General features: G+C 40.9%; 1 protein-coding gene across 8 annotated transcripts in view; it reads right to left on the reverse strand.

Annotated features, from left to right (window-relative positions):
* sdk2b (sidekick cell adhesion molecule 2b) overlaps positions 1-18,130 on the reverse strand; it is a 951,812-nt gene that overhangs the window by 164,147 nt on the left and 769,535 nt on the right. For 6 of the 8 annotated variants that reach the window (XM_072558553.1, XM_072558550.1, XM_072558552.1 and 3 more), the window contains 4 exons: positions 14,488-14,558; positions 8,539-8,674; positions 3,305-3,361; positions 409-510 (listed from right to left, as the gene is read on the reverse strand). In XM_072558553.1, coding sequence (XP_072414654.1) covers positions 409-510; positions 3,305-3,361; positions 8,539-8,674; positions 14,488-14,558 — 366 coding nt within the window. The remainder of the gene's footprint in view (positions 1-408; positions 511-3,304; positions 3,362-8,538; positions 8,675-14,487; positions 14,559-18,130) is intronic. The other 2 variants (XM_072558555.1, XM_072558551.1) reach the window with 1 other exon arrangement.

An 18,130-nucleotide genomic window follows, 5' to 3' on the forward strand; every position in this document is an offset into this window, starting at 1 on the left:
CAAAATATTACCTTGCTTTCTCTCTATGGATGCTGCCTGACCTGCTGTGATCTCCAGCATTTTTTGATTTCATGTTCAGTAGGGAGTTGAGAGTGAGTAGTTGTATGTAAAATCTAGTCAACGGTCAGTCTGTGCTGTACTTTCAAATGCATTTAGTCTTTATGCAAGGAAGTTTTGCCACTAATTAGAAAATCTGCAGGGAGATTTACAGATTGTGACGTCTATTTATTAGGAGTCAAAAGATTGCAATATTGAAATTTTTCTGGCAACTATTTCAGCCAAATGAAATACACACAGAGGTCGATGAAGAACTAACTACGGGGTTTCTAAAATAAACTTTTCTGGTGCTAAAATTTCCTCCACATCATCCCCCATCCCTCACCCCCACATTAATGCGAGTGGGCTTACCTGCTTCGCCTACGAATACTTCTTGAGGTGGGCTGGTAGGTCCCTCCCCCACTGCATTGTAGACGCTCATTCGGATTTCATATCGCCTATGCTTGCTCAGATCTATGCAGATTCAGACAGAAAGTCATTATAACTGACATAAATTAGAGGTCAAGTACATTTTCAATGCTTCATTATTCTAATCAAAAATTCTACTTCACAATCTTCCTAGCTAAAAGCTATCCATTGTGAACTAAATATGTAAGTGATGGATATTGGCTGACATTTGTTTCTAAATCTAGATCTCTGCATTGACTGTAGGGGACTTCACTCAGCTCCTATCTTCCCCATCTCCTTTAAATCTCACCTGCCCTCTACCAAACCCTCATCAATCTAATCCTATGCCTCTCATAATACTTTACATTTCATTTTTGCAATCTGATCTAGGCCTTACCTAGGCCCTTTTTCTATTAAGGATTTTCATGATTTAAGCCAAATGACAGTTATTTCCTGTGGGAGTTTGTAAAACAAAAATAAAATCCTCAGAAATCAAAATAAATTATATCATGGTAAAGTTGAAGTTGAGAAGGTTTGGTATCTCAGCAAGGCCTTTTCTACTAAGTCTACACGATTATTATGAAGCTGATGATGGTCCCCAAATCTATTCCTCAGTATAACTTTATTTACATCAGACCATTGATGTAATCTGTGTTAGATTAACCCTCCTTTCTCAAAATAAAAGCACTGTAACTTCTGTGGTATTTCAATCTTGTAGTAGCCATAACACTACGAAGAAAATGTTACTTTCTTTGGAACAGTTCTGCACAAATTACTGCCTCAGTCTCCTTTAGCATCTTAGATTATTTGGTGCCAAGTGTTTGGGATCTTTTAAACTTATCAGCAAATGGCTTTTTTTTAACCTGGTCACAATCTGATTATTAAGTCAGAAGGATATCCAATCTAAGCTGAAATTCCAGTTTCATTTTTTTGATGAGATCACAAACCAAGATGTCTGCTATTATGGTTTGAACAAAATGTTAAAGATCTCCTGATCTTATTCCGAGAGGAACAAAGAATTCTGCCTTACAGTGACCAATATGGCTTCCTTTATCAACAGCATGAGAAAAAGCAAATCAACCAGTCATTTGTACAACTTATTTGTAGCAACTTACTGTGGATAAACTGGCTCCGACACTGCCAACAAAAGAAGTACTATCAGTCTTGCTATAATGCGATTGTTCCACTCTTGTGCAATCCCGTGTTTTCAGAAAATCGCGTAATAGCAGCACCATTTAAACTGATAGGGCCAGAATTGCGTTACAACCAATACATGTTTTAAAAGGTTGTTCTATAGAAACAGTGAACCCAATTTGTCAACTACGTTGTACCAAATTCGCGTGAGAGCACAATGGCCTGTAATGTCAAAAAGTAATTAACTGCATGTTCCGAAAACACTTTGGCACATTTGAAGCAGATGATATAAATTTAAAACTACCTTTCTTTTATTTAACAAACACCTTCTCTCTATGTAATTTGAAATATCCTTTGATACACATTATAGTGCAATAACTAACAAATATTATTAACACTGATAATACAATTACTTCATATTTAATATTTATTAATACCTTTTTAATCTTTTAAAAAATAACTTTGCAAACCATTCCTGTACTGTACTACCGTAAGTTTAAAAAGTAGTTTATTACTGTGTTTATCTCCTGCTTTATCTCTCCCTAATGGCCTGTCTGCAATACATTTCAATATTTACTTATGTTCCTTCCAAAGTTCATCCTGTCCTTTTTCTCTCAAGGTTTCATTGAATCTGTTTTTTTTTGTTATCTTTGTGTTGAATTTCTGTTTCGTTCATTTTGGAGATGGCTTATTTAGCTTGCACTAATTTTTCTGCATTTTCCATGTTTCTATATTTAATGTTACATCTTTAAAAAGTTTTACATTTGTCTTTGGCACCTACCTTGATTAATTTCTTTTACTCCATTAAAATATTTTGTGTTGAAATTATATATTTATTTCCCAGTCCTTGCATTGACAGGAAGATGTTCATTTTGATCATTTTGTGTACTTTAGTCCAAAGGACCAATATTTATAAATTGTTGTTAGCATCCTGACTGCTTACGTATAGCAATATTGATTTGAGGACCGTCACAGGGTATCCATGCCATATTGGACTGCGTTTTACCATCCTAATGTCTGAGTAGTGTCGTGTGGTGGCAGGGCTGAATTTTGTTTTATATTCATTCATGGGACGTAGGCTTTGCTGGCTGGGCCAGCAATTATTGTCCATCCATTGTTATCTTTGAACTGAGTGGCTCTCTTGGCCACTTCAGAGGATAGTTAAGAGTTACGTTGCTGTGGGTCAGGAATTGCATGTAGGCTACTTCCTTCCCTAAAGGACATTTGAAAACATGAGATTTCACAACAACTGACAATGACCACATGGTTGCTATTAGACTAGTTTTTAATTCCAAATTTTAATTAAAATCAAGTTTAGCATCTTGCCTTTTCAATAATCTGCCTCCAATGAATCTGGTCACTTTGTACGTATTTCTATTTCTTGATATTTTGTGTTGCCTTTCATCTTTCCGATGTTGTAACTATTGCTCTCAATGGCTTTCACCTCCACAGCTGTTAATATGGGTGCATAAATCTGATATCTCACATGGTTAGAGAAAAAGGTATCAATATGATCCAATGTGCTCATGTGGCTACATTGAAGCATAGCCCTCTGACATCTGTCCCTCTAAACTCAGAACTGAAGAACACTTATTGTGTGAAATGCCTGAAGATTGCAAACACTCATGGAACTGTAAACCTGCTTGGGTTTTTGCCTTCTGGAAAGGTGCAGAGAAAATGTGGTTAAAAAACAAACATAGAGAAAAGAATAAGAAAGTTGACTTACTGTCCAGTTCATATTGTGCTAGTGTGGAGTCACTCAGGTTCCGAACATTATATACAGCTACAGGATGTGTGATAACATGAAGAGATAGTTTACAATGAACAGTAAATATTAGTACACAAAAACATCAATCAAGTTACTTTCATTTAAGCACCAGCAGCAGGCATAACTGAACAACACATTAATAAACTTGTGCTGGTGGCAGTGAGTTAATCTTGGGTTATTGAAACAAAGTTAAAACAAGGTTAGAAAAACACAGACAACAAACTGAAACCAATGAATACAATGAGACATGGAGTGTTGCAGTGTGTATTGCATGATGGTTGTTTAAATATTGGTAATACTACACATCACCAATACAATTTTCTGCTAACTCTACAGCCATTACTTTTTTGTATAAATCCTGTATTAGTTGGTGTACATGGTGAGGTTGCTGAGAGTGATACATTAGTGTGTTCTGTGAAGCCTGCTGGGCTGCTCCATTTCCTCTGTGTGTCTGTAACAGTTTAAGTCATGTGTTACAGGCGACAAATAAATAGTTGGGAAGATCTCAATGATCACAGAAAAACATTCAATGCAATTAAATGTCATTATGTATAATACTCTGCAGATGTTAAAATTACTCAAGCCTATTGACATAAAACAAAGGAGGAAAAGATTGCAATGTTCACTTTTTTTTCTCAGTTTGCACTTTTAGAATACTGGGTTCAATTCTGGTCTCCCTGCTATAGGAAAGATGCTGTTAAACTTGAAAGGATTCAGAAAAGAGGTACAAGGATGTTGTCGGATTCAAGGGTATAAGCTCTAAGAAGAGGTTGAATAGACTGGGGATATTTCCCCTTGAACATCAGAGGCTGAGGGGCGACCTTATCGAGATTTATGAAATCATGAGGGACTTGGAAAGGGGGAATAGCCAAAGTCTTTTTCCCAGACTGGGGTAGTCCAAAACTAGAGGACATAGGGTTTAAGGTAAGGGGGAATGATTTAAAAGGGACTTGAGTGGCAACCTTTTCATGCAGAGGGTGGTGTGTCGATGGAACGAGCTGCCAGAGGAAGTGGTCAATTATAATAATTACAATGCATCTGATGGGTACGTGAATAGGAAGGGTTTAGAGGGATATGGGCCAAATACTGGCAAATGGGATAGATTATGATATCAACTTATCAGGTTGGGATATCTGGTTGGCATGGATGAGGTGGACTGAAGGGTCTGTTTCCATTCTGTACAACTCTGACTATGACTCTCTAATATATATTGCTTTGACTAAATGTTACAACAGTCAATATTTCATGCATGATACTCTAAGAAAGATATTGAAAAGCTTTACATTTTGTTCAGTTTTTATCATGTCATGTGAGGACGGTCACAATAATTGTGTGTGGCAATCTTTATGTAAATGGATAAATGAATAACATGCTACAGTACTATTAATGCAAAGCAATACATTTAGAGAGTCTATATTCATCAAAATCTTTACTACTGGGAAATAACATGATTCTCACTTTTTTCTCATAGTTTAATGCTTCAGTATTGCTTTCTTTAACAAGTGTTCAGCAATGTGCTTTCAGCCCATCTGCACATATTGGCAATGATATGTCTGTCACATTTCTGAGTGAGAATGTCAATTTACTGGCAATTAAAATAACTTACTAGTTTTTAAAATTCACTTATGGGATGCAGATATTGCTCGGATTTACTACTCTTGAGAAGACCTTCAGGCCATAAGATGCTAGTAGGCCATTCAGTCCATCAAATTTGCTCTCCCATTTGACTGACTTTTGTAACGGTTTATTTGTCTTCCTTTTTCAATAAGGTTGGGGATTGCAAGATTTCAAATCTCCTGGGACTCTTCTCCAATTTAAGGATTCTTAGAAGAATCCTACCAGTGTATTCACTTTCTCAGCAGCTGTCTCCTTTAAACTGCAAGTCCTCCGCCCTCAGATCCCACCCCTCCAACCGTAACAAGGACAGAATCTCCCTGGTGCTCACCTTCCACCCTATCAACCTTCTCATAAACCAAATCATCTGCCGACATTTCCGCCACCACCAAACAGACCCCACCACCAGGGACATATTTCCTTCCCCATCCCTTTCCGCCTTCCGCAAAGACCGTTCCCTCCATGACTACCTGGTCAGGTCCACACCCCCCCCCCACCCCCCCCCCCCCCCCCCCTACAACCCACCCTCCCATCCTGGCACTTTCCCCTGCCACCGCAGGAATTGCAAAACCTGTGCCCACACCTCCTCCCTCAATTCCATTCAAGGCCCTAAAGGAGCCTTCCATATCTATCAATGTTTTACCTGCACATCCACTAATATCATTTATTGTATCCGTTGCTCCTGATGCAGTCTCCTCTACATTGGGGAGACTGGACGCCTCCTAGCAGAGCACTTTAGGGAACATCTCTGGGACACCCGCACCAATCAACCACACCGTCCTGTGGCCCAACATTTCAACTCCCCCTCCTACTCTGCCGAGGACATGGAGGTCCTGGGCCTCCTTCACCGCCGCTCCCTCACCACCAGACGCCTGGAGGAAGAACGTCTCATCTTCCGCCTCAGAACACTTCAACCCCAGGGCATCAATGTGGACTTCAACAGTTTCCTCATTTCCCCTTCCCCCACCTCACCCCTGTTCCAAACTTCCAGCTCAGCACTGTCCCCATGACTTGTCCTACCTGCCTATCTGCTTTTCCACCTATCCACTCCATCCTCCTCCCAACCTATCACCTTCATCCCCTCCCCCACTCACCTACTGTACTCTATGCTACTTTCTCCCCACCCGCACCCTCCTCTCACTTATCTCTCCATCCTTCAGGCTCTCTGCCCGTATTCCTGATGAAGGACTTTTGCCCGAAACGTCGATTTTACTGCTCCTCGGATGCTGCCTGAAATGCTGTGCTTTTCCAGCGCCACTCTAATCTAGACTCTGGTTTCCAGCATTTGCAGTCATTGTTTTTACCCAACATTCATGAGGTCCAGGCAACTTACGGCCTTTAGCCCCATTAGTTTCCCTAGTACATTTCATTTAATGATGGCTATCACATTTATTTCCTCCCACTCCTTTAGCCCTCAATTGCTTGGTACATTTTAGTTGTTTTACGTGTTTTCTACCATGAAGACTGATGCGAAGTATTTTTTCAACTGCTCTGCCATTTCCTTGCTTCCCATTATTATTTCCCCAGTTTCATTCCTCAAGGGACTTATATTCACTTTTTGTATGCTTTAAGAAGTCTTTGTTGTCTGATTTGATATTTACATGTTTGCCTTAATTTTTTGTTTTCTCTCTGTTGTACTTTTTGATCATCTTTTGTTGACATCTAAAATTTTCTCAGTCCTCTGGTTTACCACTTATCATTGTCACATTGTACAATTTCTTTGTTTCAATTTGACGCTGACCTTAACTTCCTTGGTTAACTGTGGTTGGCTTATCCCTGTCCGAGAATCCTTCTTCCTCACTGGGATATATCTTTGTTGTAAATAATGAACTATTTTCTTAATGTTCTGCAATTGCTCCTCCACTGTCATTTCTGCTATACTCCTTTGCCTGTCCACTCCAGCCAACTATTCTCTCATGACTATTCAATTACCCTTATTTAAATTTAGCACAGTTGCTTCCAACCCAAGTTTCTCATTGTCAAACTGAATGCTAAGTTCAAACATGTTATGGTCACTGTTTCTCAAATGTTCTTGTATTAAATCTACCTCAATACACATTGCCAATCCAAAATAGCCTGATGTCTGGTTAGATCCCCAATGTATTGTTCCAGCTAATTGTCCTGAATACGTTCGATGAATTCATCCTCATGGCTGTTTTTGCCAATTTGATTTTCCCTATCTGCATGAAGATTAAAATTACCACTGATTAATGTATTGCCCTTTTTATTTTACATAACCTTATCACCTGAAAATATTTTGTCAGCCACCTTTATGAGTACAATTCAGAGGTGGCTAAAATACACTTTTTTTGCTATGGTCTGGAATGGAATGATGTTCCTGCTCCTTGGATGCTGCCTGACCTGCTGTGCTTTTCCAGCACCACTCTAATCTAGACTCTGGTTTCCAGCATCTGCAGTCCTTGTTTTTACCATGGAATGAAAGTCTAACCAGGTAAGAGCAGCAGACTTTCCTAACAGATATAATGGACTGGAATAGAGTCTCATGACAATCCAATGTTATAAAACTGCCATTTGAGGAAGGAACAGTGGTCCGAAGGTTTGTGATTTTAAATAAACCTGTTGGACTATAACCTTCATTTGACTCTGCTTTATGCCAGTCCAATATCAGCATTTCCACATCATAAAATTAAAGCTTTTTATTCCAGATTTTAATGCAATTAGTTAAATCTAATTTTTTTCACTGTTTTATGGTGGGATTTGAATTAGTGTCATCAAATTAGAAATCCAGGGTTATTAGTTTAGTAATATACCAGTTTGAAGCCTAGTTCATTTGGTTCATATTCATAAGACTTCTGTTTCAAAAAAGATGATTCCAAAAAAAAAGTTTGATTTACTTCAATTGTAAACTCAGGTCTTATTTTAGGATTTCAGAATAGCAGAAGTGATGATAATTTTGATAAGAATTTGATATGTTTATCCATGCAGTTTGTTAAACACAGTTCTCTCCATTAATTCCTGTTGATGAGTTGATTGAGTTTCAACAATCACAGTCCATGGTAAAACTCAACTTAAATAGTTTAGGATGTCAAGTGATGCAAATGAAGAGTATAATTCCTGCAAAAAGTATCGTACCTGACAAAATTTCTAACGACTGCAAAAGTCCAGAGAATTTAGAGGCTATTACAACCGTAATGGAGATAGAACCTTCAATCCGGTTTCCTCCCACAGTCCAAAAATGTGCAGGTTAGGTGAATTGGCCATGCTAAATTGCCCGTAGTGTTCGGTGTAGGGGAATGGGTCTGGGTGGGTTGCTCTTCGGTGGGTCGGTGTGGACTTGTTGGGCTGAATGGCCTGTTTCCACACTGTAAGTAATCTAAGCTAATCTAAATCTAATCATCTCTGTCTTAGTTGACAGCAGATATACACCCCAGAAGGAAGGACAAAATTGCAACATGATGTAGCAACAAGTTTCCTGGATGGAGCTTATTCACAGGAACAGACTGAACAGGTTTGCATAGGAAAATTACAATTCAAATTGCTAGGCTAAACTCATGCAAAGTAATAAAACAACAATGTCCTGTACACTTGTGTAACAGAATATAATAAAATGAACTTACGTGTAAGTTCAGACCATTTAGCATTGGGACTGTTCACGCTGCGAAGGGTAAAGCTTCTGTAGCTGTCATAAACTAATTCTCGGTAGCGAATCCGATAACCTAGAAGAATTCCATTAATTTTCTCTTCTGCAGGAGCCTTTGGAGGAATAAAAAAATACTGTCAGTAAATAATTACTTTGCAAAGATCAGGCAGTGAGTTGTCAGTAAATGTAGTGATTAGAACAAGGTCAGCCAGGTGGATCTCATAGAATATGAGTTCCGTGATTGGGGCTGTTAACCTGGTCCAATCAGGGAGCCCTGACTGATAGATATAAACAGGAGTGTCAGGGTTTCTGTTCACTCTAGAAGCTGGCTCTGAGCTCGCAGGGTTGGTGTTATGTACAATACACGTGTAAATAAAAGATGACATGGTGATGGGATAATGACCTTAACAGAGTTCATTCTTGCCGTTGAAGACTGGGCCCAGGTATGCAATTTTTTGGAAAGAACGCAATTTTTTTTGATGAAAAGCAATAAGCAATTATCTTGATAGTTTGTGGATCTGCAGCTTTTTTGGTCATTAGAAACCTAACTTTTGCAGGGGAATTTCAAGAGTTGACAAATTTATCTAAGGAATATGATGATCCAAGCCTCTTCTAATTCTGAGGTAAAGTTAAAAATCACACAACACTAGCTACCTGATGAAAGAGCAGTGCTCCAAAAGCTAGTACTTCCAAATAAACTGGTTGGACTATAACCCCGAGTTGTGTGATTTTAAACTTTGTCCACCCAAGTCCAACACTGGCACTCCTCATCATAATTCTGAGATACTATAGGTTTTACTCGGCAGTTCGAGAACCAGAGAAATCTGTATTGGGATTTTTGACAAGGGGTAAGACAACTAGCAGAGGCATGTGATTTTGGTTTAACCCTAAGTGAGATGCTGAGAGACTGTTTGATATATGGCAATTACGATGTAACCATGCAAAAGTGCCTTTAGTTAAAGTCCAACTGGACTTCAAACAGGCACTACAACTGGCTTTGTAATCAGGAGATGTGGCAAATGGAGCTTATGAATTGCAGGGTATTCCAACAGAAGTGGACACCCTCACCAGACCTTCTGAGCTTGGGGAACACCACTTGAGTGAAGGCAATCACATAGCCTCACTCAAGGCATATCCTGGACAGAAGGACTGTAGGTCAGCTCACAGCTAAACCCCAATACAAGGCCAAGCCTCGCTGAAATGGTTAAAATTTTCATGGATCTGGACTGGCAGCCATTGTAGTTGCTGCCGATATGTGGACTTAAGACAGCTAAAGAGTCCCACTAGGACTGGATTGAGTAAGAGAACTCCTCGGTCTGTATCCAGGAAAATACACACTCTGGAAAATCTACCGACAGCTGGTTTAGAACAGCTAAATTGCTTAGCAACATCCAAATCAGAACCAATCAAAATAAATGTCTGGTTAAATGGGCACCCAATTCTAGTGGAGGTCGATACCAGCACAGCTGTATCAGTGATTACAGAACTGGTCTTCACCAAACTTCACTCTGCATGCCAACTCTTACATTTTGCCTAAGACCTCAGCCAGGCTGAGAACCAAGACTGTAGATTAAATGTACAGCTTTGGTTTTGGTCTCTCATGAGAAGCAGTTGGTTCAGTTACTACCGATTGTCAGAAAAGGCTCAGGCACAAGCTTGATGGGGCGAAATTAGTGAAAAAAGATTCAACTTGATTGGCTTTTTAGATTAGAAAATGGCTGTCTGAGTGAAGTCCTAACAGGGTTGTTAAGAAGGTACACAGTGGTTTGGCCTTTATCAATAGAGGGATTGAGTTCCGGAACCAGGAGGTTATGCTGCAGCTGTACGGCCACACTTGGAGTATTGCTTACAGTTCTGGTCACCGCATTATAAGAAGGATGTGGAAGCTTTGGAAAGGGTGCAGAGGAGATTTACTAGGATGTTGCCTGGTATGGAAGGAATGTCTTATGAGGAAAGGCTGAGGGCCTTGAGGCTGTTCTCGTTAGAGAGAAGAAGGTTGAGAGGTGACTAATAGAGACATACAAGATAATCAGAGGGTTAGATAAGGGTGGACAGGGAGAGCCTTTTTCCAAGTATGGGGATGGCAAACACGAGGGGACACAACTTTAAAGTGAGGGGAGATAGGTATAAGACAGATGTCAGAGATAGTTTCTTTACTCAGAGTAGTAAGGGTATGGAATAAGAATCTGTAGTAGATTTGCCAAGTTTAAGTGCATTTAAGTCGTCATTAGACAGGCAAATGGACGTACATGGAATAGTGTAGGTGGGATGGGCTGTAACATCGAGGGCCGAAGGGCCTGTACTGCGCTGTAATGTTCTTATGTTCTATGTTAAATACCCATACGTTTTTCAGGAAGATCTAGGGACTATCAATTGGCTAAGGCCACCTTGCATGTTGACCAAGAAGCAATTCCATAATTTTGCAAGGCCCGCCCAGTGTCCTTATATCCAAAGGTAGCGGCAGAAATCAAAGGCTGGAAAGTGAAAGAAGACATATCAACTGTGAAGGCCGATGGGTCAGTTCAGCTTTTTGGGGATTTCAAACAAACAGTAAACCATCGTTCACAGATGAATAAACACCAAGTCAGCGCATTGAGGATATAAATGTGTAAAACTGGATGGGACAGGCTGTCCTTCATGAAACTGAACATTAGCCATTAGTACCTGCAATTGTGATTAGGTGGGAATTCCCAGAAGTATGCTGCATTAAAATCCATCAGGGTTTGTACCAATATACGAGACTGCCAACAGGGGAATCATCAGCCTGTGTCATTTTCTAGTGGATGATGGAGCACATTTTACAAGGTCTACCCCCAGATCACCATTTATCTGGATGATGTGCTAATAACCAGGAAGACTGATTAAGGGCATTTAGAGAACTTGGACACAGTGCTTAAATGTTTCTCTCAGGCAGGGGGTATGTGAACTACTTGGGCCATAGAGTCAAGAAGATCAGGTTAAAACAGCTGAAGGATAAAGTGAGGGCGATTAAAGGTGGCCCAGCTCCCACGTTTGTACCAGTGCTTAGGTCTTTCTTTGGGTTGGTGAATTATTACGGAAAATTCATACGTAATCGAGCTTTCATGCTGGCACCCTTGCATCTGTGGCTGAGAAAGGGTCAGCCTTGGAAATGTTCTCGTAGCCAAGATGTAGCCTTCAGGGAAATGAAGCAGCCAAAGTTGTCTACGGCATTGGTACACAACAATCCCTAACGAGATGTGATGCTGACATGCAATGGCTCGCAGTACAGTATTGGGTAGTGTTGCCCAGTAGAGAGGAACGCCCGACAGTGTATGCTTCCCAGACTTTGGCTGATGCTGAAAGAAGATACGCCCAGGTCGAGAAAGAAGGTCTGGCGATCATCTTTGGTGTGAGAAAGTTCCACACAATCTTTACGGACATAAATTTGTAATAGCAACAGACTACAAACCCCTGCTAGGGCTACTTAAAGAGTACAGGGCTGTGCCGGCCATAGCTTCATGTTGAATTCATCAGTGAGCTCTTATGAGTCTGTACAATTACAAGTTGGAACACTGTCTGGGAGGCTAAACGTCAAATACAGACGCCTTGAGACATCTCCCAGTGCCAGATAAACTACTGCTGGTGCAGCTGCTAGAAGGGTCTGTTCGGGTTTTAAACTTTTTGGACACCCTTCCAGTCACTACTGACAATATCAGGCTCTGGACGCAAAAAGATTCCATCCTGGCAAAACTACAACAGCTGGTGGTGAGAGGGGAAACCACCAGAATTGAAACATATCTGGATCCAGTGAGACCAGACCGTAATGGAAGATGATAAAATAATGCTCAGTGGTTAGCACTGCTGCCTCATAGCATCAGGAGCCCAGGTTCAATTTCAGCCTGGGGCGATTTGTCTGTGTGGAGTTTGCACATTCTCCCTGTGCCTACACGGGTTTCCTCCGGGTGCACCGGTGTCCTCCCACAATCCAAAGATGTGCAGATTAAGCGAATTGCCCATAGTTTTCAGGGATGTGTAGGTTAGGGGCATTATTCAGGGGAAAGGTAGAGTAATAGGGTAGGGGAATGGGTCTGAGTGGGGTTCTCTTCAGAGGGTCGGTGTGGACTTGTTGGGCCAAATGGCCTATTTCCACACTGTAGGGATTCTTTAAAAAAAAAGGACAAGAGTGATTTTTCTGAGCAAAGGTTGCCCAGCCAGATACTGGCTGGACTCCATCAGAATCATCCAGGGCTTTCTAAAATAAAGATGTTGGTGCGAAGTTATGTCTGGTGGCCAGGATGCCAACTTAGCCATTTTGATAGGGCAGTGCCCAGAGTGAAAACCGGTTAAAAATTACCACCAGTAGCTCCTCTACGTTCGTGGGATGACTGGGTAAACCCTGGACTTGGTTACATGTTGACAATGCCAGTCCTTCATGGTTTATATGTTTCTAGTCATTGTGGACACCCACTCAAAGTGGTTGGATATGTATGGAGTTCATCCATCAAACTCTGGGATGATTGATTGATTGCGAACATCCTTTGTAACACACTGACCCCTGGAGGTGTTGGTCACAGACAACAGGTCATTGTTTAACAGCAGAGAACTTGAGTATTTCCTAAAGTTGAAAGAATTTGACATACAAGGACAGCTCCATACCATCCATCATCCAATGATCTGGCGGAAAGAGCAATCCAAACTTTGAAGGCAGGCTTAAAGAAACAGTCTACAGCTTCACTAAATACCAAACTGTACTGGTTCCTGTTTGATTATTGGACCACCATCAAGCAACCACAAGGACACCTCCAGCAGAGGTTTGAATAGCGGAAGACTCCCGACCAGGTTAAATCTGATCTTCCCGGACCTGGCTGGGGAAGGGTGAAATGGTATCAGGAATGCCAATGCCAGACACATTGGCTCCTCTAAGTGAAGGAGGCAGTTTACTTCAGGAGATGGGGTTTGGTGCTGAACCCATGGGAATGGTCCTGCATGAGTCAATGCGAGGTCAGGTCCCATGAAGTATGACGTTCGGGTAGGAGAAGCAGTCCTGAACAAGCACGTGGACCATATGAAAGCTGTAACCTTGCAAATAGGGCACAAGCAAATCATAGCCAACCCCTCAGAACATCAGGCAAGGTTATGTGGGTAGGGGAATGGGTCTGAGTAGGATTCTCTTCAGAGAGTCAGTGTGGACTTGTTGGACCAAATGGCCTGTTTCCATAGTGTAGAGATTCTTTAAAAAAGTGGAGAACAAGTGATTGTTCTGAGCAAAGGTTGCCCAGCCAGATATTGGCTGAACTTGTGGGTTCTCCCTCTCTGCTCAGTGTAAAAAAAAACGCTTGAAGGCAGGACAGACACAGCAGATATCGCAACCTCGACGCTGTTACCGCTGGAAAAAGATGAATTTCGGCCAAATTTCTCCAGGCCCAAGAGGTGGGCTACGGTCTGGTCCATGCCACCAGTATCCAAAGCAGAGTTGGAGGAACCGGACCTGGTGTAAAAGTGCCCCAGGCAGAAGCTACAGGAACAGGAATGGGGCTACATCCCAGGACTTAGAGGAGGAGGGATGTAGCGATTGGAATGACATCAGCCATGTGGATCCATCAAAATATGAGTTCCCTGACTGGGACTATTAATCTAGTCCAATCAGGGAGTCCTGGCTGACAGATATAAACAGGAGTGTCAGGGGTTCTGTTCACTCTAGGAACCAGCTCTGTGCTAGCTGCGTCAGTGTCATGCACTATGCGCATGTTAATAAAGGCTGACTTGGTAACGGGATACCGGTCCTCGTGGCATTATTTCAGTAAGTCCTATTCCACATGTTTCACACTGTGAATACAATTCTCCAACAACCTCATAATGAAGCAACAAATTGCTGAAATTAAAGCTCACTTGGCTACATGCTGCTGATAAAGTTAGTGACTCAAAAAATGAAACACGTAGTTTCAGAGAAGTGTCTTAAACTCACCTGCCAACGAATCATTACTGAGGTTGTAGTATGTGGTGTCACAGAAAGAATTTCAGGTGGCTCATCTGGTGCTACAATAAAAATATAAGCTTTTATTTAAAGCCTTGTGACAGCATTTTTGTGTTAATAATTAAAAGTATATGCAAAAACATTGTAAGTGATGCTAGTCATAATATTTAGATTATTCATTACACATATCGCCTCCTTCAGATGAAAAGTTCTCGATTTATAAAACTATTTCTTAGTATATGGCAATAATACCACCTTTATTACCATTAACTTTTGAAAATGCTTCAAGGTTCTTTCCTCCTCAAGGCATTCAGCCAACTCTTTTAAAGTGGGTAAGAAGGCTATTTCTGACACAGAATAGACAAAACAAAAACTGTTACTTACCTGTGATTTTAAGAACCATCATCTGAAGATGGAGACTGCAGAACTTGCTAAATACAGAATAATAACTGTGGAAGCTACAACCCCTTTCAACGGCATTCAATGCTGTAGTCCAGTAAGTAAACACAGGTTAAATATCCCAAAGCCTCTTTGAAAAGCTTCAGAAAGAAATAATAAGGTGGAAAATGAGGGCAGTTAAGTCAGGAGGTCATGCCTAGGGGGCTGGGAGATAGTCATTGGAGGCAGGTTCCAGATGTGGTTAATTTCCCATCAAATGTATACATTTTCAAGGAAATTTCCATGTTGTCAATCCATTCAAACTTCTGATAGGTCCCAACACTATCTTTGACAGTTAATCTGGTTTACCACTATCCAGAGATTGCAAGATCTGGGTCAGTTGCTGTTTACTTTGTTCAAGTTTGAGTTGAATCACATAACTGTTTTATCTTTTTTTAGAGTCAGTTCCCAAAACTAAGGAGACTCCAAACCTCCTGGTTATATATACTTTTTCTTTTTTCTTAACTCCGGTGCGACCACCCAATTGCGGTCGTGCTAATTCTGCCCCAGCACCCATGTCGTGTGTGTGCAGGTGTCGGATACAGTGAAATAGAACCGTTACATTGCAGAAGGAGGCCGTTAGTCCCATCTTGTCCGCAATGACTCTTTGAACATTTGAATTTGTGCCAAACCCATGTCTTCCCCCTAACTCTGCACACTGGTTCCATTTAATCATCTAATGTCCTTTTGAATGCCTCAATTGAATCCTTTGAATACTGGCAGATAATACAACTGAGACAACAATCCAGTCGTTATTTCACATCTATGCAAGTACTTAGCAGCATCCTCATTGGATAATGTTTAAGAGTTTTTTTTAATGAAATGTCTTATTTCAAAGATACTGAGAGCAATTTTAGTACCCAACTGCTTCTCATTTTTAAAATTTGATTTGGCAGCATATGGACTGTGTAACCCAGGTTTTACCAAATAAGAATTAATGAAACATATATTGTTCTTCTTAGGTCTAACTTTATGCAAATTTATCACCTTCATCCAAAACCCCCATCCACCCATTGTACACTTTGCTATCTTACCCCACCCTCCTCCCTGACCTATCACCTTCATCCCCACCCCCACTCACCTATTGTACTCTATGCTACTTTCTCCCCACCCCCACCCTCCTCTCATTTATCTCTCCACTCTGCCTGTATTCCTGATGAAGGGCTTTTGCCCGAAATGTCAATTTTACTGCTCCTCGGATGCTGTCTGAACTGCTGTGTTTTTCCAGCACCACTAATCCAGAATCTGGTTTCCAGCATCTGCGGTCATTGTTTTTACCTTATAAAGTTAAACCTGTACCTTTTTACTCCAGTCATTGGCACTATGAGCGTAACTATACATGAGTTATCCTCATGCCTTGTTCATTACTAGAGCAGATTAAATTCATGCTTTGTTTGTGCAATTTAGTAACTACCAGCATGTGGATAAAATACTAGTCCTTAGTACACTTGGTTTAATGCAGTAGCATAATGAATTCCATTACAAATGTAAGAATTTACAAAATTATGTTTTAAGACTGTTGCATAATTTAAATAAAATGGAGGAATGATGGGTCATCTGAATTGTTGTAGAATTTTGCTGGCAGCAATGGGGTGGCTTGGTTGTTGGCTTATTGGGAAGAAAATACAGGATATTCACATCTGGACTACTAGTCCGGTGACATGGTCGATGGACCACCGCCTCTCCAATACTGTAGCATTTGAATATTTCAAATTTAGATGAAAAAGCTTCAACAATATTTAATGCTGACATTTTTCTCAAAATTACATCAAATCCTACACAATTAAATTCCTGCTAAATTCATTTGTTGATCAGTTTATGCATTTTCTCACATTTTACACAGTTATGTTCTGCAACATTTACTGCATACTTGCCAAAATACATGAATGTTTCAGCCTTAAGTACCATTAACTTCTTGGCCTGCTCTAATTATCAACATTCAAAGTGAAATTGTAAACAACAGCATTGTTAAATTGTTTCTTATTACTTATGCTACAAGTCTACAAGAATTCACATTTTGAAAAAAAACATCATTTTTAAAATAAATATTTTCACTGATAACATGCTGCTCAGCCAAAGAACAATGGGCTTCTTTTCAATGTCTGAGGTTATTCAACTTCTGCTGGAATGTTAACTGTTCTATGAACAAAACAAAGTGTTATGATTCTGGACTCCCCCAACGCAGGGAAAAGACTTTGTCTGTTTATCCTATCCATGCCCCTTATAATTTTGTAAACATCTATAAGGTCGCCCCTCAGCCTCTGACGCTCCAGGGAAAACAGCCCCAGCCTGTTCAGCCTCTCCCTACAGCTCAAATCCTCTAACCCTGGCAATATCCTTGTAAATCTTTTCTGAACCCTTTCAAGTTTCACATCTTTCTGATAGGAAAGAGACCAGAATTGCATGCAATATTCCAACAGTGGCCTCACCAATGTCCTGTACAGCTGCAACATGACCTCCCAACTCCTGTACTCAATATTCTAACCAGAACTAGAAGGCATAGGTTTAGGGTGAGAGGGGAAAGATATAAAAGGGACCTAAGGGGCAACTTTTTCAGAGGGTGGTACATGTATGGAATGAGCTGCTGGAGGAAATGGTGGAGGCTGGTACAATTGCAACATTTAAAAGGTGTTTGGATTGGTATATGAATAGGAAGGGTTTGGAGGGATATAGGCCGGGTGCTGGCAGGTGGGACTAGATTGGATTGGGATATCTGGTCGGCATGAACGGGTTGGACCGAAGGGTCTGTTTCCATGCTGTACATCTCTATGACTCTATAACTGTGTCCATGAATCATTGGTGTGAGGTATTCCACTAACAGAGATGAGGAACGCAGCAAAATAAAATCTAAAATTTGATAAACTACTTCAGCATAATTCTAGAAACAAACTTGGGTGCGGCAATGACAGGAGATTCTAAGTAGCTGGATGTTCAAAAAAGTGAGGACTGCAGATGCTGGAGATCAGAGCCAAGTGGTGCTGGAAAAGCACTGCAGGTCAGGCAGCATCTGAGGAACAGGAAAATCAACGTTTCGGGCAAAAGCCCGAAGAGATAAATGGGAGGTGGGGGTCGAGCTGGGGGGAAAGTAGCTAAGAGTGCAATAGGCGGATGGAGGTGGGGATGAAGGTGATAGGGTGGAGGGGATAGATGGGAAGGAAGGTAGGCATGTAGGACAGGTCATGAGGATGGTGCTGAG

This window comes from Chiloscyllium punctatum, chromosome 39, assembly GCF_047496795.1.
Source record: "Chiloscyllium punctatum isolate Juve2018m chromosome 39, sChiPun1.3, whole genome shotgun sequence".
NCBI classification, from domain to species: Eukaryota; Metazoa; Chordata; class Chondrichthyes; order Orectolobiformes; family Hemiscylliidae; genus Chiloscyllium; species Chiloscyllium punctatum.